Source organism: Molothrus ater, chromosome 2 (genome assembly GCF_012460135.2).
Source record: "Molothrus ater isolate BHLD 08-10-18 breed brown headed cowbird chromosome 2, BPBGC_Mater_1.1, whole genome shotgun sequence".
NCBI classification, from domain to species: Eukaryota; Metazoa; Chordata; class Aves; order Passeriformes; family Icteridae; genus Molothrus; species Molothrus ater.
Genome location: NC_050479.2, coordinates 101,774,999 through 101,800,626, shown reverse-complemented (window position 1 = coordinate 101,800,626; position 25,628 = coordinate 101,774,999). Strand labels below are relative to the sequence as shown.

The window sequence follows — 25,628 nt, the reverse complement described above, 5'->3', positions numbered from 1 at the left end:
AGCTAGAAAGTTGCCAGATAACCAAACTTTCAACATTATAACTTGATATAGAGAAGTTCCATTAATTCATCTTAAAAGAAACAGTGGAGAAAACAGAGATGAATGTAATCTAGAAAATTTAACTGGCAATCAAGAGTTACAGCTACATCTTCATTTACTTCCATTTTCATTAGCAAGTCTCCTTATATACTAACTGCAGAAAAAAAAATCTAAAAAGCCACTCAGACTATTCAGAATTTAATATAATCTTGCTAAAACTCATGTTTACCATTACCAGCTTTGATGCCACATAGATTTAGGACTAAAATGTAGACATCCTTAACAAAAGGAGATAAAATGGGATGAGAAAGCTTTTGGGTTGAGATAGAGAGAAAATATTTACCAATTACTATCATAGGCAAGAGAGATTCAACTTGGGGAAAATATTTTTAATTTCCAATTAAAAGAATTTAAAAGGAGACATAGTGGGACAAACACTGATCACTTCTCTCTGACCAGTAGGAACAGCATGAAGCTGAGTCAAGGAAGGTTTAGATTGGGTATTGGGAAAAATACATTGGGTATTCCCTATCCACTTTAAGCACAACTACCCAGATGGTAGTTGGGCACTGAAACAGGCTATTTCTATTCCTTTCTAAAGTATACACAGAATCTATAAAGTTTCTGCTTTCCAGAATTTTGCATTGATGAGCTGAAGAGCAGCAACAAGCAGACATGCTACATTCATTTCCAATTGTCTGCATATTCATGAAGAGGAAACAGGATAATAATTTCTGTATGTCCATGCAGTGTTTCTGCAAGCTTTCCAACCTACAACTTGGGAAGCAGCAACAATGCAGAGTCCCAAATTAGCAGCAGCAGGTGTGGTGTCACATGAGTAGCCATGATACAAGCACCATCAACCCTAAAAGAAAAGTCCTGTTCTCAGTCTTGCAGTCTGTGTCCAGAAAATAGACAGCTATAAGCAGAATAAAGTTACTAAATGTCTCATGTAAAATATCCTAATTTACTCCTGGTTTTTAAAACTATTCTACATTACAGTAGCTCCATGGCTTTCCCTGTGGCAGCCCCCTGCCCAGGAACCATCACCCCCTCTGATCCAGAGCGCTCCCATCACCAGCAGAACACCTTTCCTTCTCTTCCACGTCTCTGTGACTTCAGCTGTGTCCTGTCACATCTAACCAGACTCAACCACTTGCTCCTGGCTTTTTCAGCCATCAGGCCCTTCTGCACACCAAAGGAAGGCTACAGGGGTAGCTGAAGCTGGCACCCAAACTTCTTCTGTCGCTCTCTATAACCCAAACAAAGCCTTCACTTGCTCAAAGAGAATTATGAGAGTCAAACCCAGCATTAGCAGCATTGGAGCCGTTTTGAAATTCTCTGCCATGAGCCAACATGAGAAATAGCAAGGAAACCAAGAAGGAACAGCTCTGCCCCTGCACCACAAGTTCCAGGCATCTACTGCTGCAGTTTAATCAGTATAACATCTCAGGTATTTGCACTAATTTCCAGCAGCCACTTGGGAAGAGTGTATGCATACACCCTTTTAACCCCACAGTTTCAAAGAAAAACTTTAACAGTAATCAATTCCTAAGCTAAAGCCCACACCAAATTACTTAGGATAAATAAATAATCCCAGATTGAATGTCTTCCAAACCAGCCAGGGAATTTTTCTATTAATTAAATCCCGAGGACAAATTTCCAGAGACACACTACTTCGTATCTTCAGCACATCCATCCATAACATCATTTCAAGTTTAATAGCTCCAGCCTTACTAGCTATTGGAGTCAATCCTCAGCCTCACCTAGGGGTTTCACATATTACTCTTTTAACTACTTCTTTAGGCCCATCTAATAAATCACCCTTCTTTCCAACATCTTAGCTGCTTCACTGTTACACACAGAGTCGCTCTTCAAGAGTTTCCTGCCACAAAACTCACCCAGATTTCAATTCCTTTTACCCCAACTCTTGCCTCTCCAGTCCACTCATCCTGGCATTTTTTCAATTCTCTTTTCAAATCCCTCTGCACTCAGAGACTCTCAAGTTCCATGCTAGGACACAAATGCTGTCCTCTTTTCTTTAGTCCTCTTCCTTTTAGTCTCTAGGCACACAAAGTCGGCAAACATTTCAACACTCCAACTAGTTTCCTTCTTTACTGATCTTATCCTATGGAAAGGAAAGCAAAGCAAAACTAAACATGCAGGTGTGAGTGTATGGGTGAGAGTGAGATGGCAGATGATGAACCTTCGAGGCACTAGCCACAGATCAGGTGGAGATGGGATCAGAGATCAAAATGTTGCTGCAATTTTTACTCTTGGTCATGACAACAAGCACTTAGTGCTTTTCTCTGTGAGCAGAGTACATACAACATCCTGATACATCATTCCAACTGCCTTGGGTATTGAGAGTGCTAGAAACACGAGCTGGTTTTAGTGCAGTGACCAGTTGGGTTGGTTCACCCAATAAAGCTTCATACATACATGACCTCTTGTCTTAAAATTCCCTAATGTGCTTTTACCTGGAATTTCATGCAAGACTGCCACTTCCCCTGTAATTCAAGTGTTCAGAAAGGCTGCCAGCCATGAGGCAGCTGGCTCAACCCTAATCTATGCACCGGACTCCATAAACTGAACCCTCTCAGTTGGCTTTCTCCCCACTTTTTTTTTCTGCACATGGGGAAGGCAGAAGCCTATGAAAGCAGAAATAAGGATGCAAGGTCAAACATATCCGCCTCACTGCCTTTCAAGTACATGATTTTATAGCACAAATGTCTCTATGCAGTAAGAAAAACCAAAACTTGAGCCTTGCCAAGAATTTTCTGTTTACCACATCAGGTTTTCTAAAGCCTCTCTTGTGTAATTGTAAAGGATATCCAGCTTTTCATACTGTAAAACCTCAGTGTAAACAGGGCTGGGCTTATAGTCTCTTCTAAGGTGCTTCCCTGTCCACTTTAAGCACAGCAAGCACTTCTACTTCCCCATAGGCAAAGTATTTTATTCACAGTCAACGAAGTCTACTTTGTCATGTCACGACTACCCTGTTCACACATTCGCTCCCCTTGAGTTGAAGCCTCATCTGCCTCCTACTCTACAGCATCTACAGAAGCAACTAACAGTTTGGGGTTTGCGGCATTGGTGGTTTTTTGCATTTTTTTTTGCTTCTGTGCTTCCAATTTTTCATAAAATTTCTGCATGAATAAGTTTAAATATTGGAGCAGCGAGACAGAATAATACCTAATCAAGCTAATTGGGTACTTTTATCTCTAATTAATATATTTTGTGCAAAGGACAAGGACTATTGTCCTCCCAGAAAGGGGATGGAGGGGAAGGGGGAAAAGCAGACAGAAGTAATTTTAAAAAAATAATAAAAATCAACAACAATAATAAAAAATCTTCTCATTTAGGCATGATACAATATTTTATCCATCCCCTTCCCTCTCTAAGGGTGTGATAGGTTAATCTGGCTTTCAGCAGGGGTGAAGAAAAAACCACAGAGGCTGCTTCTGGAGGAGAAGTTGCTCAAAAATTCTACTCTGTCCAGCAGAGCCAATCCCTAAAGGCTCTGATGACTGAGATATTGGTTGGCCCAATATGAACCACGTGACCAGCAGTGAGAGTCATGGGGAACAATTCCCCAGTGCGGAGCCCAGACAGGATCAACTTTTCAGTTCTGCAGAACTCTATAAAAACTTTTCAATTGATATAACTTGAGAACAAACAAGCCTACAGACACCAATTCTCTCCCGATTCAGAGAAAAGGAAAAGGTGAAGACATGTGAGGAGAACAACATGGCAATGCTGAGATCAGTGCAAAAGACAGAGAGGGAAGAGGAGGCGCTCTGAGCGTCGGAGCTGAAACTCTGCTGTAAGCCATGGTGAGGACTATAATACAACAAACTGTTTCCCTGTAATTCATGAAGTGCATGGGGGAATGCAAAATTCACTTACAGCCCATGAGAAAAAGGTGCTCACACTGGAGCGGGTGGATGTTATGAAGCTGTGATCTGGTGAGAGTCTTGAACAGAGAGAGAGAAAGAACCTTCACTTCCAGAGATAGAGGAAGAGGACCTTTGCTTTTATACTAGAACAGCTCATCCCTGAGAGACTGCACCCCATGAACAAAATGGCTCACAAGAAAACAGTTGTAGGAAGACTGCTTTGCCCATGGGAAGGATCCACACTGCAGCTGGTTCAGGCAGGACTGCTACTCGTGAAAATTCAAGTTGGAAAACCACACTGGAAAAGTGTTGTCATCTTATTGCTAAAGTTCCATACCTTCTTGGTGATTTCTCATGGGCAGCTCCTCACAGCACTGACTCCTCCTTCTTCACAGCACAGCCAACAAACTCCAACTCCCTTCTCACCCAGCTAACCCACTCTTTCATAGCACTCATTCTCAATCGACACAGCTGTGGCCTGTTATGGGCAGGCCTGTTCCTAATCTTTGGTGATTAGTACAGCTGCAACTCCTCAGGGGTGAGATTGATTATCTTGAGCACTATCTTTATTTTCTTACATTCTATCCCCCCACAGAAAAGTTCACAGGGAACTGTGTCCGGTGGGAAGGAGCCCATGGCATAGCAAAAGACACTCCTCTCCCTAAATGAAGATTTCTTTTTTTAGAAGTGACAAACTGACTAAAAACCCATGTTTTGCCTCCCTCCGCTGAAAGTGAGAAGGAAAAAAGGGCTAGCAGAGGGAAAAGGTGTTCTAAAAGTGTACTTTAGTTCTCATTACTCTCTTTTAATTCCCTTTTTTTTTCCTTTATACCTTTTAAAGTTTAGAGGCTGTTTCGCCCTAAAGTGTTTCTTCCCAATCCTTACCTCAACTCATGAGCCCCTTTGATATTTTCTTTCCCCCTCAAAAAAATGAATAATTTTTTAATTAAAATAAATGAAAAAAAAAAATTTATTCATTCTTCTTTGCTGCTCAACAACAGGAAAGGAGAATGAATAAATTATTTTTTCATGGGTCCACTGGCATTTGGCCAGCATCAAACCCATGACAAAGGGTTGCCTCAGGCACTGTGGCACCAAATCAAGGAAGGTGGGACAGTGTAAGCAGCCAGACAGCCTGGGTCTGGTGTCCTGGTTCTCCTGCAGGCTGCCATCCCTCCAACAGCACACACAGTCTGTTGAAGGAAGGTGAGGCATAGTGCTCTCCTGACAGGAGCTCCTCAGTCACACATCAGTACAGGAAATGCCAGTGATCCACATAAGACAACGAATACACAAGGAAGATGCTTAAGCAAAATTATTTTGATTATTGCACCAGCATCCTGGGGACTGCAATAAAGGCTCAGCTGCCTGATGCGGATCTGCAAAAGCAATCCTTACTATTCTTTTAAAAAAGCAAATATGAGAAGAAAAAAATAAAAAGAAGGGGGAAATAAACCCAAAAAACCTCCACAACAAACCCCCAAGGAGCTAAACAACATCTGACCTTTCTTTTTGTGGTATTATCATAATGAAGATGAAATGCTGCATTTCACCTTAAGCATGATACATTTCAAAAAGGGCTGGCAGGGAAAGAAGCAGATTTTATGCCAGCAGTTTCTGCCTAAGGATGAGGTACTATTCTGAAGGCATGAAATAAAGAATGTAACCACTTTGTGAAAGTCACTACATGCACAAAGTTATTCTTTCATTCTCCCCAGAATTTCAAAGAAAGCATTAATGAAAGTGGGCTATAATATGCATATTTTAAATCATCCAATTACCTACCTGAATTGCTTTCACAAACCTTACTGAAAGGAACTTCCCACCTTTCTATAGAACAGAAAAATATGTGGCTGAGTTGTTGGTTATGTTTGTTGAGGAAATCACAGTACAAAATTAATCTAAGCTGTAGCAGAAAATCTGTGAAAACATACCAGGAAAAACCTAATTGCTCTCTATTGAAGTATTTCCAAGTTCTACTTCTTACAAAATTATGTACTTGATGTCAAAGTTGTCTTTGAGGCCATGCAAAAACTGTCACAAGGTAAGAGGCCCATTATGATTTTTCATATTCTAATTAATTTATGCTTTCTTGAGTTAACTGCAAATATAGCCAAAGGGTAATTTATTAATCTAAGAATCTAGATCCATTTGTATATATGCCCTAAGAGACAAACAAGGCTGTGATTTCCTTTTTCATGAAATCAACTTCAGGCTCTAGTACCAAAAATGTGAAGTGGTATTACAAAATCATTTTCTAAAACAGTGGTTATACCCCATCATCTAGGGCAGAAGAAAACCATGCATGGTTTAGTCCAGCAGTGAAAGCTATACAGGAAAAGTTGGGGAAGTCTGCCAATTAAAATGGACTACCTAATATTCTGAAATATAAGTTGACCTCAAAAGGAGAAAAAAAAAATAAAAAGGGAAAACTAGAAATGGAATTCAAGAATGAGGAACAGAGCTATAGGGAGTATTTCCATCATGTCTTTCAATCAAGACACCTACAAGTAGTTACCTGAGCAACTGTAAGATGACACTGCATTTTTCTTTCTTTATAAATCAACCAGCAATGTTTTTCATGATTATTGCTCTTGTGAATGAGATACACATTATACAGACTATAGTTTTTACACTGAGAATATTTAGTGTCAGGAAAAAGATAAGATAAAAAATTTCCTTTCTAAAGAAAAAAAATCAATCCTTCCTTGACAAATATTTAGAAACATGTTTTTCTCCAATTCTTTCTCATAATTTTTTTTTTTTTGTCCAGAATAATCAGAATTGCCTCACCATTGCCTTGCACAGATAACAATTCAGCCTGAAAACTGCCCTCTTAGGACACACACAAGCACAAGGTCTGTAATGGCAGACTGAGTAGGCCCTAAAGCTGAAGCACACATGAAGCATCTCCCAGGGCAATTATACTTTTTAACACTCACTACGCACTTTTTTTGTGAAATACACTTTTTCTTCTTTCTGAATGGAAAACATACAGCAAAAAGTTCCCGTCTGTTGCTGCACTACTGCATCAGACCCACCCCCCTTGGCCCCCTTTATTTTCCAGCAGTGAGAACAGGCTCACAGTTCACCTTTGCACTTTCTCAGCAATCCCCACTACTCACAGGGTCCAAGCTGTGCACAGAGCACAGCAGAAGTTAGGGGCCAAAGTTTTTGCATCATTTTTTCCACTTACAGGTAAGAAACACTGCTGTAGAGATGGCTACTGAACTTAGTACACATAAGGAAGGAGAAAGGCTCTGACAGAAGCTCTCAACAAAAAACTCACATAAACATTAAGTCTTATGTGCAAGAAGTTGCCAGTCACTGGGCTGCCTATAGGTATCTTTGCACTTACCAGAAGCACCTCAGAAGCCTGCAAATCTAAGAACATCCTCTCTTAGTGCTCCATTTCCCACCAAAAAAGAAGCTCAACGTTTTCTTGCCAGCTTTCTTCCTCCAGCAGTATGCTCGCACACAGATGGCAAAACATTTTTTGAAACTTCAAACTGCATGCTCCACTGAAGTCAGTAGAAACCCTATGATGCCTTAGAATTTAGCTTTCATATTTTTCAGATCCTGTACTGCTTTAGTGTATAACTCTAAGATTCCATAGCCTATCAGCTACTGTTCTCCCATTTTATTCTGACAAAATGATTTCTCTCTAGGCCTGAAACTCAAGGACACCTTACTGTCTCAGGGCCAAAAAAAGTAACAACAGTAAATTTAGGGATGGAGTGGGGGCACAAACTTGGAGTAAATTACTTCATTATCCAAAGCCGTAATTGGAGAATTAACCCCTGATGTATAAAATGGACCAAACTTTTATCTGTATGAAAAACTCGTGAACATCTTCCATCCTGGGCGTAGCTTCTCAGAGGCTTCTGAGTGCCCAAGTTGTACCTATTGAGGGCCTTTAATAAATACCCACTTTTATTCTCTTTATCTTGTCTAGCCTCTGTTCTAGGTAGCCACTCTAAGGCATCATCTGGCACCAATTTCTCTAACAGAAAGATTCAATCCAACTCCAAGAAAACTTGAAATATGAAAAATTAGTTTCCTCCTTCCTCAAAAGGCCAGTCCCAAAAGGATTAGGATGGCTGCCAAATGGAGAAACCACTCCAAATTGCTCCCAGTGACTCAACTGACCACAGAGATGTCAATCCCTAGAGAACACTCTTGGGGTGCAACAAAGTCCAATCATATCCCACAAAACTTCAACACCAATATATTTAAGATATCATTCTCAGAAATGGGATATTAATTTCCAACTGCTCAAAGGCACAGTGAGCAAAGGAAACATCAGAATAAACTGAAATCCAAGTAAATTATGAATATTCTGAGATGTACTGATCCTGAATTTCAAAGGACAGAGTAAGGACTGTAACCCTGCATCTGCTTTCCAATATAAACCACTGTGAAGCTGCAACATCCCATGAACATGTCCCTGCATCTTGCCAGTAGATATCCCAGCCTGCAGCGGGGATATCACAGCATCATCAACATGGCCATTTCCTCAAAATCCAGAGACAACTTTAATATTAAAAATAATTATGATAATTTATTGCATGTGTCTTTTTTTTTACTGGCAAGGCTGGCAAACAACACATTTAAATTATTATGATCTCTGGCACCCTTTCTCCAACAAGAATTAAGTTCACTGAATTGGACTGAAGTAAACATAAATAAATCAAATATGACCATTCAAATCAAGGACTCCTGGACTGAAAGGATTTAGAAATTACTGAAAAAACCAGCCAAGAAATCCTTAACATTCCATACTGCTTTGGCTCATCCTGGGAGAGAAACTACTTCTTGCCTCTCAGAATTGCACCTACACTTCTCTTGAAACTTTCAGAAACAAACAAAAAAAAGGCAGATCAAAATTTTAAAATGCTCTTATCTTCAGGATTATGTTTTGATGCAATCTTTTACTGTGCTCAGTGGCTTAGCAGTTCCTGTTGTTTAGTTGGGTAACTGAGATAAGCTTTACTTTAGCACTTAGGAAAGTTAAACATTAACCTAGAATGAAATTCCTTCTCCAATGATTAATCTAAGCAGCAAGTCAATGTAAGGATTGCAGAGATTTCTGTTTTTAATTTCCAGCACAGTGCAAGCCTTTGGCACCACTCTGTTGCTGAAGCTGAGTGAAAAACACCAGGCTGATCCTTTGACAGTCTGACACCCCAATCAACCAGAAATCCTGCCACAGCTACACAACGTGATAAATTATTTTGCAAATATCAAATCCATTTGTGCTATGAAAAAGGCAATTTTTTAGTTTGCCAAGCAGCAACAAAGAATCCTTATCTTAGAAACCAGCAGGCAATACTGATGCTTCTCCTGTAACTCCAGCTGCCAAAACCCTGGCAGAAACCAAAGCTACAGCAAAATCAGCAGCAATTGGGATTCTGCATTTGAGATGGAGGGTCCATATGCTTTTTCTCCAAATCTTTATGGCAGGTCTGCGGAATCTGTGGAACTGTTCAGCAACTGACCCAAAAAACCTAAATTTCAGATCACATAATCACTACAAGGATACTGAATCACATAAAATTTCTCAGTCTTTCATTCACCTTTTGATTCTCCTCTGTCCTTCCTGCTGTCATCATGCTGCCTAACACCAACCATTTCCACATTTCTTTATTTTCACCTGCCTCTCATTTTCTGCACAGATTCTGGTATTTTTGAATACATTTGCTCTCTGCTTATGTTTTCTGCCGCTAAATGAAACTGTGGATCCACGTTTTCATCTCTGATTAACATGTAGTCTACTCTTCATTATAGACTTGATTTGATATCTGTCTTTTTCACCTAATAATATTGGGACTTTCTCTATTGCCTGAGAAAGCTTGCTGGCAGAATTCAGAGATAAACAGCATGCATTCTTCTGAAAACACATAGAACCAAGTGGGAGGAAGATGTAGTGCTTTTAGAAATATCTAAAAAGGTTCTCTTCACAGGCTGTTCAAAGACCACAGCAAAGCCACCCTCTGGTCAGTTGTCATGAGAAGAAGTCCTGCCCTCACACCTCCTCCAACACTACCAATCCAGCTCGTCTGAGGAGAGGATCAAAGAGGAAACTCGCCCTTTTTCTGTTTGCTGGGGTTTGCTTTGTGCCATTTCAGCTCCCTAAACTTCCTTGCTGCAAGATCAGACATCTGCTAAAATTTAGCAGAGAAGAAATGAGGAGGAAGGAGAGAAGAAAACTGACTGTTTCTTCAACAGCATGTACTGCTTAAGCTCAATGCTTGTGCCAAACCACTGTGTAGCATCTCTCCTGCTAAGAAACTCTTAAAATATCAGCTTGCAAAATCTGACCATCTCAGATCTGGCTACAGATCCTAAGCTACAACAGCTCAAAATGTATAAGCTGAAAGTCTGCAAAAGCACGATTATTCAGGAATTTCAAGCCTGGCTGAAAATGGGAGACTCCTCAGTCCCCTATGTTACTCCAAACCAGAGCAATATCTTGGTTAAAGGAACAAAACTGCTAGGAACACATCATACTCAAGAGCGGCTCCAAAATACTAGAAGTCATCTTCCAGATTTAAACAAGTAATTGTCTGTTAGCATATCCACAGATGTGCTGTCAGCAATTGCTTAAAATTAGCTTCTATGACAATCACCTCTAAAATACTAAAAAAAATACACATGTTAACTTACATGGTATTACAAGTTTAGCTTTAATAAGACTATTCTAATCAAATCCTCTTATAGTCCTTATTTAGAATCATAAATGCAATTCCTGCTTCTTAGATGAAACTTTTTTTTTTCTTCTGTCCAATGGAGTGTACAGACTGGTGAAATTGTGTGGGAACTTGGAAAAGCAACATTACCTGCAAAACTTTACAGATGTTTGAGGAAACACTCATCAAAACAATTTTTTTTTTAAAGTTTGCAATTGGCTCAAACAAGGAAAGAAAAAAATATTAAAGGATCTTTAGAGTGCCTTAAAACCTTAGAATCTGGATTTACAAGAAAGCCATTTATTCACCACAGCTCTGGCAGAGATGTCTTCCCAGGCCAAGTGGAAACAAGTAATGAAGGGACAAATCAGATGTTTTATAAATGCCTAATTATTACTGTTCTTCAACAAAACATGGGACTTGGGATAAGAATTAAAAAAATAAATTGCACTGGCTTGGAAACATTGTGTGGTTTCTTCACACAGCTGGAATGGACATCTTAAATATCATTACATTCCCATGGGATTAGTACTTTTCAAACCTACAATCATACTTACAGAAATAAACTATGCGGGTAAAACAAACATTACATTGGATAATATTGGATAATATTTCCTTACATCCAGCGTTCATGTTTCAATATTCATGTCTGGGCAGAAGAAAAAAAAATTAAACACAATATTGTCATTACTGCTCAAATAAGTGTTCTTATTTTCTGTTCATATATGCAACAGCTACTGGCACTCACAAAATACAAAGCTAATGTTTAAGAGATACTGTGATGCATCTTCTAAACACTACAGTGCCTTTCTAGTAGAAGCTCCTATCTCAGCTCAAGAGAAGGAAGAGTTTCCCTTTCCATACAAGAATTCAGAACAATTTGGAATAGTCTTAGGAACTTAAATGCAATGTTGGTTTTGGCTTCAGCACTAAGCCAGATACCTGTTGTAGGTTGATACCTGTTGTGGGTGCCTGGCATCTAGCCAGATGCCAGGCACCCACAAAAGCCACTCACTCACTCCCCTTGGCTGCTGCACAGAGGGAAGAAGATTTAACAAAGGGTTCATGGGTTGAGATAAGGTCTGGGAGAGAGATCACTCATTAAATACCATCACAGGCAAAACAGGTTCAGCTTTGAGATAAAAGGTGAATTTATTACTAATGAAATCAGAGCAGGATAATGAGAAGTAAAATAAGCCCTTAAAAACACCTTCCCCCCTACTCCTCCCTCCCCTTCTACCCAGAAGGCAGGGAATAGGGGTTGTGGTCAATTCATCACCCATGGCTTTTCACACTGCTCTGGGAGAGGAGCTGTTCCCAAACTGCACCATGGGGTCCCTCCCATGGGAGAGTTCTCCACTAACTTCTCCAATGTGAGTCCATCTCTCAAACAACAGCTCTCTGTGAACTGCTGTAACATGAGTCCATCCCATGGAAAGAGTCCTCCCAAAACTGCTGAGGTGTGGGCACTCTTCCATGGGCTACACTCCCTCAAGAACAGGCTGCTCTGGCATGGGAACAGGACCCCTCTCTCCAAGGGTCTCCCACAGTTTCATAGCCTCCTCCCAGGCATCCACCTGCTCCAGTGGGGGCTTCTCCATGGGCTGCATGGAATCTCTACATCCCCGTGGATCTGCAAGGGGAGACAGCTGTTCCACCATGATCCTCACCCGAGCCTGCAAAGGAATTTCAGCTCCAGCCCCTGAAGCACCTCCTCCCCATCCTTCACCACTGACCTTGGTGTCTGCAGAGTTGTTTGTCTCACATATTCTCAACTCTGCTCTTCTCTGACTGGAATTAAAACTGTGCCACACTTTGTTTTCCTTTCTCCTTAAATAAGTTAAAACAGAAGCATTATCACCACTGCTAATTGGCCCAGCAGCATGTCCATCTTTGGAATCATCAGGGATTGGCTCTGCCAGACACAGTAGAAGCTTCTTGCAGCATCTCACGGAAGCCACCTCGGTGCCCCCACCCACTACCAAAAACCAGGCCATGCAAAGCCAATGCAATGCCGGTTCCAGATGTTTGCAAGGCAAGATATTTTCCATTACCATCTGTATGGCAGTTGTCTTTTGTCAAGTGGGCAGTTTGCCTTATGTCTCTGAGTGATCACAATTACTCCTCCTTCAGGAGGGACATCTGCTGATAACAGGCTATTGAATGTCACTGCATGACTGATAAGAAGTATAACATCCCATTGGGAGATGCTCTGCCCAGAGGGAGGAGCAGAGATACCCAGATATAATCCAGAGGTTCTGAAACACCATCAAGGCTTCTCCACTGGATTCCCCAGAGGAACAGCAGCTGCCTCTTCCACTGGATCTTCAGAGGAAGAATACATCCTTTTCTACAGGATCCCTGCTCCAGCAGAATCACACCTGACACTCCAGGAGGGCTGCAGCCACATTTCCAATTAGACAGGGTGTCAGATTGAGTTCTGACTGTCAGTGTTGTTCTAGTGTACTGCATTGTTCATGTTATCCTTTTATTTTCTTCCCTATTAAAGAACTGTTATTTCCTGCTCCCATATTTTTTGCCTGAGAACCCCTTAATTTAAAATTCATAGCAATTTGGAGGGGTGGGGAGGGTTTACATTCTCCACTTCAGGGGAGGCTCCTGCCTTCCTTAGCAGACACCTGTCTTTCAAAACCAAGACAATGCCTTCAGAATTCTAAAAGAATAATGTAAAAATCAAAAATCCTCACCTTTCAAACTTTTCTGTTAGTAATTTGAAGTAACATCCCTCCAGTGAAAACCTTGTCCCACTCAAGTAAAAAAAAAAATTAACAGCTAAAATTCTGTTTAAACCATTAAAAACATCCTGTATACACTTATAAGGAGAAAAGGTGGATAAAAACATTATTAATTGGACAGATATTCTGAAACCTTTCCATGATTATAATTAATTCACCACTATCTAGAACAATTTTTTGTAAGGAACACACATCTATAAAAAAAGATTATCAGTGGGATTTTTTATTAGCCAGAGGCATACAGTATTTGGAAGGCACTCAGTACAGTGCTACATAATCATTTTAATTGGATAAAGGTTAACTGGATGATAATGCTGATATATGAATTAGGAAATAGAAAGCAGCAGTTTTAAACTGCTTGGGAAAAAAGGAATGCCCCAGAAATCAAGAAATACTTCCCCCATCCAACCTGGGGCCATTGCCCTGCTATGAATTCAAGCAAACATACTTCCTGACAGCTTCAAAGCTATGGAAGGAGAGAAATTGTCTTTCCTTTTTTTTTTTTTTTATTTGCCTGTAGAACCAGCAACAAACTCTGTGAGTTCTTCCTTGCCAAGAGACCTCTGAACACAAACCCATCTCATGATCCAATCAGTGCTCCTACTACAAGCTTCATACACTGGTATGAGGAAGCAATCACCACTGTAGCCAGTATTTTTTGATTTCCATATCTTTCAAAGTAGATGGACAACAGTGAAATGGGAAAGGAAAAAAAAAAAAAAAGAAAAAAAGAAACTTGCCTCCACAAAAAACCCCAAAACCAAATCAGAAGCCAGTAACACTTCCACCACAAGAAAAAGCAAGGTAAGAAGATAATAACAAGGTAAGAGTAAAACAATAACAAGCTATAGCACAGGAAAGCTATAAAGCCACCCAAAAGGGATGGGGACAATAAAAAAAATATGGAACAAGACACAAAGCTTACTACCTATTCATACACATACAATCATGGACAGAGACTTGTGGAAGACCAGAAGGAGGTGTAGCCCCTAAACACTCAAAACCAGTCAACCACCCAAACCCTGCAGGCAGGCTTCCAGGTCTCAGGAACACCCTTCCCAGGAGGCATCACTCACCCATCTGCAGAGGTACACTTGCAGATGCTGGGGCTGTGGGTTCAGTGCCTTGAACTGGACACAAGTCTGACATTGCCAGGGCACAATTCCTGCATTATTCCATCTCTCGCCCATTTACTGCTAAAATCTCTCCAAGAGTCACTTCTAGCAAAGAAGTTGGATCAAGGAACTGACCTATTTCTGAAAACATTCCCCTAAGAATAAAAACTGCATCACAGTGGAAAGTGCCAGGAGTTCAAGATGACCCAGACTGATCTTGAATAAAAGTGGGATAAATCTGTGCCAGAATGAAGCATCCATGTAAACACGGTCTCAAAAGGTGGATGACAAAAATCACAGAATTGCCTGGGTTGGAAGGTACCTTAAAGATCATCTTGTTCCAACCTCACTGGCCTTGGACACATCCAGGGATGGGACAGTCACAGTTTCTCTGGGCAACCTGTGCCAGTGCCTCACCACCCCTCAGATGTCTAATATAAATTTACTCTGTCAGTTTGGAGCCACTCCCTCTTATCCGGTTACTACACACTCTTGCAAATAGTTTCTCTATCCTCTTCAAAATGGCTGAAACATAACAGCTGTATATTTGTAATAGATTTTTCTTAGGGTAACCATCACACTTTATGCCTATTATGTCTCAGGTTTATTATTTATTAAAGGAACAGCTGCTACCAGTCCATCTCAGAGTTTCACAGTGAAAGACTGGGAGATGTGTGTGTAAAGAAAATCGCAGACCATATATGATGAGAAGTCTGTATGCAAGACAAAAAAAGAGAATGCGAAATGCAGCAGTAAATGTCAGCTGTGTTGTCCCCGCCAGGATACCATGGATATGGGAAATGCAAGGTCTCTACAGACCACATCCAACACTACACAGCCCTCTCAGAAGCATCTTGGGCCAGAAGTTGGGTCAGTTGAGCTTTGCTCCTTTGGCTGGGCATGCTGAGCATCTAGTGCAAGTGTGCCTGGTCTTTTTGTAACCTGAGGGAGCAAAGCAAAGCACAGAACACAGATTGCTGAGGATAATGAAGAGCTTTTTCTCAAGCATGTGCTAAGTGATCGTCTGCTAGCTCAGCTATGAACCAAACAAGGTAAGACAAGACAGCTTCCCTGCATACAGCCATTACATTTGAGTCTTTTAGAAGACAGAATAAACTACTCTACTCTTGGCACAAACATTATCCTGATGGAACCCATTGATTAATCTTGTCCATCATATCTGTGGAATTAAAAATTAATCTACAGGAAAATGCAGCATTGCAGTTTCATTAAATTCTGCAGTACATGTTTACCTAAAATATTTATTTATGCAGACAATCCTCATTCCTTTTCAACCTTTTCCCTCCCTCAGCCTCAAAGCAGAAGCAGTCTTTGAAATAGTATTTTTTTCATTTCATTTCTTTTTAAGACATGCAAAAAAAAAATCAGTACAGGGAAAAACAAGAGGGAAGATTTTTTTTATTATCAGCAAAAGAAAGACAGGAATCATCTTGCAACATATGCTCCAAGTTTTATTAGTCACTTAATTTGAAATATATTTCCATGGTAGACTACAGTCAGGGCTAAAAATCCCAGCCTTCTTTCTCAAGTAGGTGAGTATACTAAGGTTTAACTGCAGGATAAATATACCATCATATATGGTATATTCCTTTATTTCCAAGCAAGTCAAATTTAAGCACTGGCAGAAAGTAAACTAGTTCAACCTTTGCTGTGGATGAAAAGCTAAATAAAACCTAAGACCTCAATAATCAATGCAAAGAGTGCTAAGATACCATTGAGTCAAACTTTTAGGCATGACTGTATACATATCAGAATGTATTTCAACACTCATTCTGTTGAAAATGTCATTTGTTTTTAAGGACATTCTGTGCTGCCAAAAATCTGTGTTTCCCATTTCATTAAATGGATCATTTTCTTCAGAGCAAAATTTATGGACTCTTTAGACTGCTGAATTTCAAGTAGTGCAGGTTTAAAATTAATTTTCACCTTTAATACTGTGGCAATTCGCTTTGAGAAACCAGAAAGGGCACATTATGCAGCCTAGATAAAAACAACAAATTTCTATTACAGTGAAAATGACAAGGTGGAGAGAAACCATTATCAAAGCAGTAAGACCATTGTCATTGTGTCTCAAATTTTCAATAAAAACCAGGCCAAACAATTTTTCTCTTTTCAAAAACCTTGTCATCCCCGGCAGTTTAACAAACTCTTTAGCAGAAAGACAAAGACTAGAGGGAGGGAACTGCTGCCATCAGTGCTGCCTGAAGTGGGCCCCAGGACAAGAAGCACAGTAGGATTATCAGATATGGTGACAAGAGGAAGCTAAGCAAGTAAATAAAAAAGAGATGGGCCAGACATTTGGTGGTCCATGTACAAAACAGGGGACATCTGGGGATTTTGGGGTGAGATAATGTCAAAGCTTTAGTATGGTCATACCCCAGCTTGTACTGGGCCTGGCAAAAGTGGTTTTTGGGTTTCACAAGTAACATACCTAAATACATGGCACAAAATACCATGTATTTAGGTATGTTACTTGTGAAAGCCAGGGGATTTGAGAAAATGATAAGATAACAATTTCTGGAAGCATTATGGTTAGAGATCAGAAATGTCAACAGTGTTCTGTCAACAGTTATAATTAACTACCTATAACAGGAATTTACCTTACTATTTCCTGCTCCATGTAACACAAAGATAACAGTTAAGAATGTAGTAACATGCATTTATAATTTTGTTATTTCTGGGAAGGATTTTTGTAAGAAATACACACTGGCCACAAAATGGTCATGCATCCCAGTGATGTTTAAAAAAGAAAGTGGACACATGTAATGGCTTCACAAAAGAAATCAAGCAGTCATGAGATGCCAAGTGTAACACCTTCCAAAGCCAACATTCAATTTACATCTGAAAGCTACTCTGGGCATCTAGCTAAAGATTGCAAAACAAGCCAGCTGCTGATTACAAAATGCATTAGATCTCCAAACTCACAGGTTTAATTCATCCTCACAATATCTAGACCCAAACTTACTTTATTATAGTTGTGGTTTGGTCTTCCAGGAAAGGAAAAAAACCAAACAGTTACATGCATACTTAAAATGGAATTAGGCATCTCCAAATGAAACTAAGTGGGGGGAAAAAAAAACATGCATTAGACAAAATAATTTTTTGCCAGCTGTGACTGTTTTACAATTCATTTTGGACAGGGAGTTCAACACAGATGGTAAAAAAATGTCAGTCCTTCAAACAACTCATGTATGCTAACTACTAGACATAAAATTCTGCCCATAGTAGCTGCTCAAAACTGCTAATATAATAAACATACACCAATATCTTCCATCTGAACACTCTTTCCCTTCAAACAGGGAATGAAGCACACCTAAATTAACTTCCTACTCTGCATATTCAGTAACTCTGAAAGCACCCTTTGGCAACGGGCAGGCTCCAGATGGGTTCTATGAACAGTCTGGAAGACAGGAGCTGATTGACCTGCAAAAGCACCTTCCCATGACAATAACGTGCAGATAGGGGCAAGGGTTTTCCCAAAATTCCCCTGAAACAGCTGGTACTGTAGAGTCAGCAACAGGACTCACTGACCAGTGGCTTGATCTGAAGTATCATCTAGATCACTCCACATCTTAAGGATTCTGGCACACAGAGCTGTAAACCATCCAAATTTACATCAGTGCCCCATTGTTCTAGCATCTGCAGCACTTGCACTTCACAGCTGTTTGCAGATCAGGCCCATGCAGATTTACTTCCCAGTACCAGGTACAATCCATACAGCAGCATGCTAACTGGTTTGACATGAAAAGAAACCACTAATAAATTGTACTTATTTATACAGCATTTCATTCCACCCAAGAAAGTTTCATTTTGTGATACTTAAAAACAAACCAACAAGAGAAGTCACCAGCTTACACTGAACACAAGCAATGTGGAAATATGCTTCCAGTACCATTTCCTATGAGTTCAGTGTTAAACTGAAGTCAAGAAAGCTGGGAGGCAGCATTCAAGTATCTTCCATGTCCTTTCAAAAAAAGCAATCTACTGTCTGAGCTTTGCCATATTTAAACTGTGTGATGTGTTGTCCAAATACGTATTCTGACAGATGCACTGAGCTCCCACTCAAAAAAAGTAAAGCAAAACCAAGCAACATTAATCTTTAAAACATGTAGGTGGTTCTGCTTATTCCCTGTTCCTCCCTTCCTGCTCTGCAATGCTCCTCTACTGCTAGTTCCTGCATCAAAACTTCAAAATCCAAGCTGGCAGTGAACCACAAGAGGAAAGAATGAGAATCTCAAGGTTCACAGTACATTTCTGCAGGAGAAATACAAGTCCTTCTATAGTCTGTGCACCTCCTAGACCTGTGCTCTGCCCACTACTCAGACACCTAGCCTTGCATTGTCAAAAGAAGCTCTTTTTTTAAAAGAGCTAACAAGGAGGCAGAGGAACACATCTACTTGTAAGTATTGATGAAAGGAGATGGTATTTTTTATTTTTTGAAAAATGCCTTCAAGAGCCAGAGAATACATGAAGTATTTTTTTTTTTATTAACAGTGAGTAGAGTTTCCTTATATATTAAATTTGTATTATTTTAGAGCCAAGGAGCCACAGAGCAAGATCACTGCACTTGCACATTGGGTTTCCACCCAAATAGCTCCTTTTGGTATGTCCCTTCTGGTCTTTCCCAGGCTGGAGGAAGAACTGGGTGCATGGGCTAACTCTACAGTTTTTACAGAGGAGTGCAGTCATTATCACAATGCCTGGAACAGTGCTCACAAGGGATCTGCAACAAAAACCAGGTGGAAGGATTTCTCAATAGAAGTACAGGCTGGAAAATCCAAGCCTTCCCTTGCTTGATGTCATTTCAAGGTTCTGTTTGGATCTGGGTAAAAAACCCAGTTCCTCAGCAGATGGTACAAAGAGCTGCTGCTACAGCAAGAGTGAAGAACCAAGAAAGCTGCCACAGAGCCAGGGAACATGAAGGCAGATGCAGGAAGAGTACCTGCCCACTGGATTAGCAGAGCATTATACTCAGCCTCTACCTAGAGCAAGAAGTAAAGCCCACAGGAAGAAGCAATCCTTCTTTTGGGGGACATAAATAGCATTAAAGGAGAGAAAATAAAGGAAGGAAAAGATCGTATTTGGCAAAAGCAATCAAAAAGGAGATTTTTACTTGCGTACTACTCCAACACAAGAGGTACCACAACTCAGCCTTGGCTGCTTATTGCTTCCTGCTAATGGGAAAATGCAAATTTGTCCTATTCCCTGACAGCAAGTACCATCTTGCAGCCAAGCTAAACAGCAGAAAGCAAGGAAAATACTAGGCATATTTGGAATATGAACCACAATAACAAGGAGTTGCCCAAAGCTAAGAAGCCAGTTTGAGCTGCATTTACTAGCAATCCTCTACAAACTAATTTCTTTGGTAGGAGCAGATGCTGTTATCCAACTCTTCCGTTTCTCTTGTTAGGGTCATAGGCAAGTTTAATAGCAAACATTAAATAATATTTGCTATAAAATATTACTTAATATTTTAATAGAAAATATTAAATAATATTAAATAATAGCAAAGCATCAGTGCCATTCCCTAGCCAAAGCCCAACATGCCACAGAGCTGGTCAAAGGAGTGTGAGGAAGGAGAGAGGACCATGGGCAAGAGTTGTACAGAACAGGAAGCTTTTTTCCCATGCTGCTGAGATGCATCAGCTTCCATGTGGCTTTTTGTTTTAAATTGCTGTCAGCAGATCTGAATTTCCTAATATTTGCTATCAATTTCTGAATTTATTACCAGCATTCAAAAACCTGGGGCTCACATGAATCCACCCTACCCCAAAACACCTGCTGGCAGTGACCCCATTGCTGCCACATGCTCTTGCACCCCAGACCACCTTGTCCCTTCTCCATCAGCAGCCTGCAGCAGCTGCACTGTGCATCTCAAGGGGGTGTTTATGTGATTTTTAACCCAATCATTGTAGTAAAACATTACTAGCCTTCCTAAAATACCATATAAGCAGTTGTACTTCACAATAAATTCGGATTCTTTGACCATCACACCGAATCCCTGTGTCTCTCTCTCTTCATTGTCGATACTTGGCAAACAATTTTTTTCCTTAGGAGTCAAAATTTTTCTTATTAGTCTCTTTGTCATTTAACAGTCTATGTCTATTACCTTCTGACTGATTTTGCTTACCTCTTCCCTTTACTTTTGAGAGGGCTTTTTTTTTTTAAATGCCACCCCAAATTTCAAAGTCACCCAACAGTCAGTTGAGAGTCACACCCTGAAACCTTGTTCCAGAATCCTTCCCTGCCTGCAGCATTTGTGGTTGAATCCCCAACCTACTGAGATACTCATGCCTTAAAAGCTCCCAAACTTCCCAGTCTTACTTCCATAATTCACATATTTATTTCTGTAACTTCAGATAGACTTACTACCTTTAGTCACTGATGCATTTTTACTTACTGATGGTCTTTTCTAATTCCTTTCCTCACCCTCAATAATTTCACTATGCATAAATCAACTTTCTTTAGATAACCAAAGAAGACAACAGAAAACCAGAGGAAATCTTTGAAACAGTAACAGTAGGATAGATTAGGGTAGGCTAGGTATTTTTGTTAGTGATAAAGAAAAATATGAATTTCACAAAGCAATTTTCTTAGTAAAGAGTCAAAGCTACTGAAGAAGAATCCATTTCAGTATCACCCTTAAAGTGAATATTTTCCCCAAATGCAATAAAAACTGAATAAAACACTGCAAAACTTAGAAAGAACAATCAGTGAGCGAAAGGACGGGGATGAAGATGCCGAGAGAGCAAAGATCTGAAAAATAAAATTATCTTGCTTTCTAAAGAAATAGTTTCACAGGAACTGGTTCGACATTTAGGAAACAAAGCAGTTACTGCTATGGAAATATGCAATAGCCCTCACTTAAAAAAAAAAAAAAAAAAAAAAAAAAGAAAAAAAAAAAGGTGGCATAGTAAATGTAAGAACTAAGGCAACTTAAAACATGCCCTTTTGGTTCCACTGCATGAAATAACACATTTTCTTTTCAAACTGTCACACACTGCTACAAGGCTATTGTACTATCACATTGGGAGACAAAATAAAATTAGATCCAAATGTTCTTAGTATCTAAGCAAGTGGGTAAGAAGTTTCTGCTCTCAAATATGAAATCAGTGATTGTGACTTCATCTGTAGGGGAAGCTTTTCTATTAAGAAACTGTGAATGGTTCTGTGTGCAGCAGAGGCCATTAACTCTGGACTGCAAAAGTGCATTTCAGTATCATGGCAGAACAACAGAAGTCATGTTACAGCTGACCTTTCCAAATCAGCGCAAAAAGCCCAAGGGCATTTTAAATAATGAATTGCCACCTCAGCTTTATTCAAAACACTTTATAAGAAAGAAGTCTTTGCACACATACTATACAAAAACTATCCCCCAGGGGTGGAAGAGAGAGAAAATTTTCCAACAGTCCCAGTGACTCCCTCAGCAACCAATTCCTGAAGCTGTTTAAACAGGTGCTGGAGAGAATCTCTTCAGAAAGGACAAGAAGGCAATGGAGCAAAAGAGGGAAGATTCCCTACAGACTGAGCTCTCCAGCACATGGCTGCACTTACGCTTTTGAAAGAGCAAAAAAACCAACTACAGTAATTCCTGAGACAGCACTTACTTCCTGGCAGTACTGAAGAATTCCTTCTTTTGTCCCAATGCAGGTCTTGGTGCCAGAGGGGTCTGATTCCCACTTTCCATTCTGCACATTCATATGCATGTTGAGTTTGCTACAGAACATGGCAATCTGAGGTTCTGCCAGCAGCCCTGCATTTCCATCAGCAGGCACCTGGAAGGAGAAGAAAAGTTTTAATCTCACATTTGACATTTCAGTCCAACCAAAGCAGCAACAGGTCAAGCAAGTCTGAGACAAACTCATTCACCTATTGCAGCAAAGACCAAAATTTTTTATTCAGGGAGATGTGAGAAATATAAATGGGCTGTTCATAGAAATCCAGATCAGAAAAGTATTAATTTTAAAGCTTAACTGTCACAATGGGCCCCTGGCCCAGTAATAATTAGCACTGACTCCATTATTCACAGAAGGCTGATCAATCTCTTTATTATATTATTATTAAGAAACCCAATGCTTTTATAGACAGTTATGATACACCTAGACCTAATTGGTCCACCAATCCAAACACCATCACCATTGAATAATTAAGAAACCACCCTTTGGTAAACAAATCTCTATAATGCATTCCACATTTTCACAATAACAGGTGCAGCAAGTGAAGATAAGAATTGTTCCTCATTCTTTTCTCTGATCTTCTCACAGCCTCTCCCAGAAACACCTGGCAAAGTTATGTGTTGCTCTCTGTGACCAGAGAGCTGCTGCCACACCTAACCAAACTGTTTTGTGGCCCAAAACTGTCTTACCAACTTGGGCTAAACATGAGACAATGAGCACAGTTATAGAAGTTTAATTTCCCAAATATAGCTGTTATAATGTGGGGGAGGGGTTTACTAGCAACTAATGGAAAAGTAAACATGACTTCTGTTTTAGCATGAGTTTCCTAAAAAACCTCACAGTGCATCCTTTTCCAGGCCCCTTGGAAGCACGCTGCCTCTATTTTATCATGTCTTATGAAGATGGCAGGTTAAAATCAGCTTCCACCAAAGCTTTTCTTGGACTGAACTTCAAAATGCAGAGGGGCTGGGGAGGTATCAAAATGGCTCTGCTGAAGGTTTAGCTAACAACCAAGACTTACAGAATACCATCTCCCCAACAAGCATTAAAATACCAGGCTCAAGACAGAATGCTCCTCCTCTTGAACCACAGACACTGCCCATGACACCAAACCAAGCACTGCTGGGGCACACAGCCAGACATCAAAGGCACCCTCAGCACAGGTTTAAATCTCTCCCATGGTACCACACACTGAAGACAACCCCTGAAGGTATGAGGTGAAAGGACTAGCTTTTTGTTTTACATCTGAGGAACATGACACAAAGAGAAACCTCCTCTCTGGGTTAGGTACCTCAAGAGACAAGTCTACAGCTCTCCACTGCCCCTCACACTCCAAAGGCCAGCTGGTCACATTCAAGGTGCAGCAGAGTATTCATTTCAGTTTAAATATCTATTTTTAACCTTTAATCTCAGCTTGAAGGCTTCTCAAGAGGAAAATTAAAAGCATTTTAAAAATTCACAAGAAAGAAAAGAAACAGAATTATAGCATCATAGGAGATATGCAAACCCAGGATATTAGTTTGACTTTTTGTTTAAACACAAAAAAGATTTCATGAATTTCATATGCCTACAGCACTAAAAAAACCCCCAAAGTCCACATAAGAAACACTGTGAGAGTGATCATCTAACTATCCACTGGATTTGCACTGAAAGTGAAAATGTCAAAATCAAACCAAGGCTTTGTTTGGGGTTTTTTTAAGAGAAAAGAGAGAACATTTCTTGTCCTGTTTTCATAAGATGTTAACTTGTTACTGCAATTCAGCTCAATTTCTCTTCTCCTGTGCAACAAGTACATTCTATACAATTTAAGAGCCAACTATCACTGTTGTTCCACTGGGTAATTAGAGAATTTTCCAGTAACTGGGATGACACCTTGTCTTGGCTTGCCTTAATCAGGAAAACTAATCACATGCTTACTCCTCCTAATACCTACAGAAACTTTGGAGAGCAACTCAAATATAACACAACTATAACCTCCAAGTTAATTATTTTATTTTTCTTTATACATGCAACATAACCCTATTAAAATTTCAATAAAAATAGGCATGAGTCATTCTACAGGTGATGTATGGATGAGAACTCTACATTCCCAGTCCGCTCCTTCAATTGAGATCTTTAGTAAATTAATAAAGCACACAGTAGTCCCACTGTGGCAGATTTTAGATTTTTTTTACTCAAAATCATAAATCAAACCAAAAGTATTTAGATCATAGAATCAAAGATTCATTTAGGCTGAATGAGACTTTAATATTGAGTCCAACTGTAAACCTAACACTGCCAAGTTTAACCAAAATAAAAGCCAAAAATAAAAGCTAAAATTTAGCTAACTAATTTCAAGGGATCTCTATATGGTGCAAGTTCCTGATAACATAAAATCTCATTAAATATTACTCATTTTAAGAAACATCAAACAGTGGTTTGATCACAAAGGGGACTGAACATTGGTATTTTGAGGGAAAGGTGGGGAAATGTAGCACTTTCTGTAAAACACATACACTTCTGAAGATTAAAAACTCAAAAAAAAGCAGGAGACTAAAACATTAGTAAAACTTACACAGTGATAAGTGATTTGTCCCACACATACTATCATAACATTTTAAATATGTGAATGAATTAATCACTGGTCACATCAAGCTAAAATATGTGAGCTGGTGATGAATTTTATGCATCATTGAAGTTTTCTTCATAACCAATGGTTTAATTCATTTACATTCATACCATCACAAGAAAAAAATATCAGCATTACAATGCAATTAAATAATCTAGAGCAGCAACCTACACTGATAAGCAGCTTCTATAGAAGGAATGCTCAATAACATAAAGCTACAGCCCAGTTTGTTACAACAACACCTGTAGTGGCAAATCTCTCCTTGACTAATCCTAAAGCTCTTAGGCAGACTAGTCTCCCAAAGAATAACCCATGGGACATAAACATAATTACATTAGCAGCAACTATTTACTTTATTAGTATTCTGCAAAAGCAAAAACTCAAAGCATATTAATGGAATTGTAACACATCATATTTTTTCTTGTTTCCATATGTCTGTCAGCTAGCAGCATGGGTTTTTTTCCTGCTTCTTAGCAAATCATTAAATAACAGATCAATCAGCACAGCATCTCAAGGTAACTTCAAATGTTATGCTCAGGTCTTGTCAGTTTTCAAAGAGCAAGTAAGAACACTACTCATCACTTCCACAAGACATCTGTAATATGATTTCTGTAATGTGAACTACATACATTTGAAAAATGGCATGTGTAGGACTCTGAAAAAATTATCTCAATTGATGGTATTCAGATCTCTACATTAGTCTACTATGTCACAAGACATTCAAGCATCAGCCTTTTGATATAGAAAATAAAATTATTGATTTTTACAAGTGTAAGGGCACAAGTTCTGAAAGACAGGTACCATGGCTGTGGTAATGCTCAATGC

General features: G+C 39.6%; 1 protein-coding gene across 4 annotated transcripts in view; it reads right to left on the bottom strand.

Annotated features, from left to right (window-relative positions):
- APP (amyloid beta precursor protein) overlaps positions 1-25,628 on the bottom strand; it is a 208,467-nt gene that overhangs the window by 130,250 nt on the left and 52,589 nt on the right. For all 4 annotated transcript variants that reach the window (XM_036378886.2, XM_036378877.2, XM_036378904.2 and 1 more), the window contains exon 2: positions 22,127-22,294. In XM_036378886.2, coding sequence (XP_036234779.1) covers positions 22,127-22,294 — 168 coding nt within the window. The remainder of the gene's footprint in view (positions 1-22,126; positions 22,295-25,628) is intronic.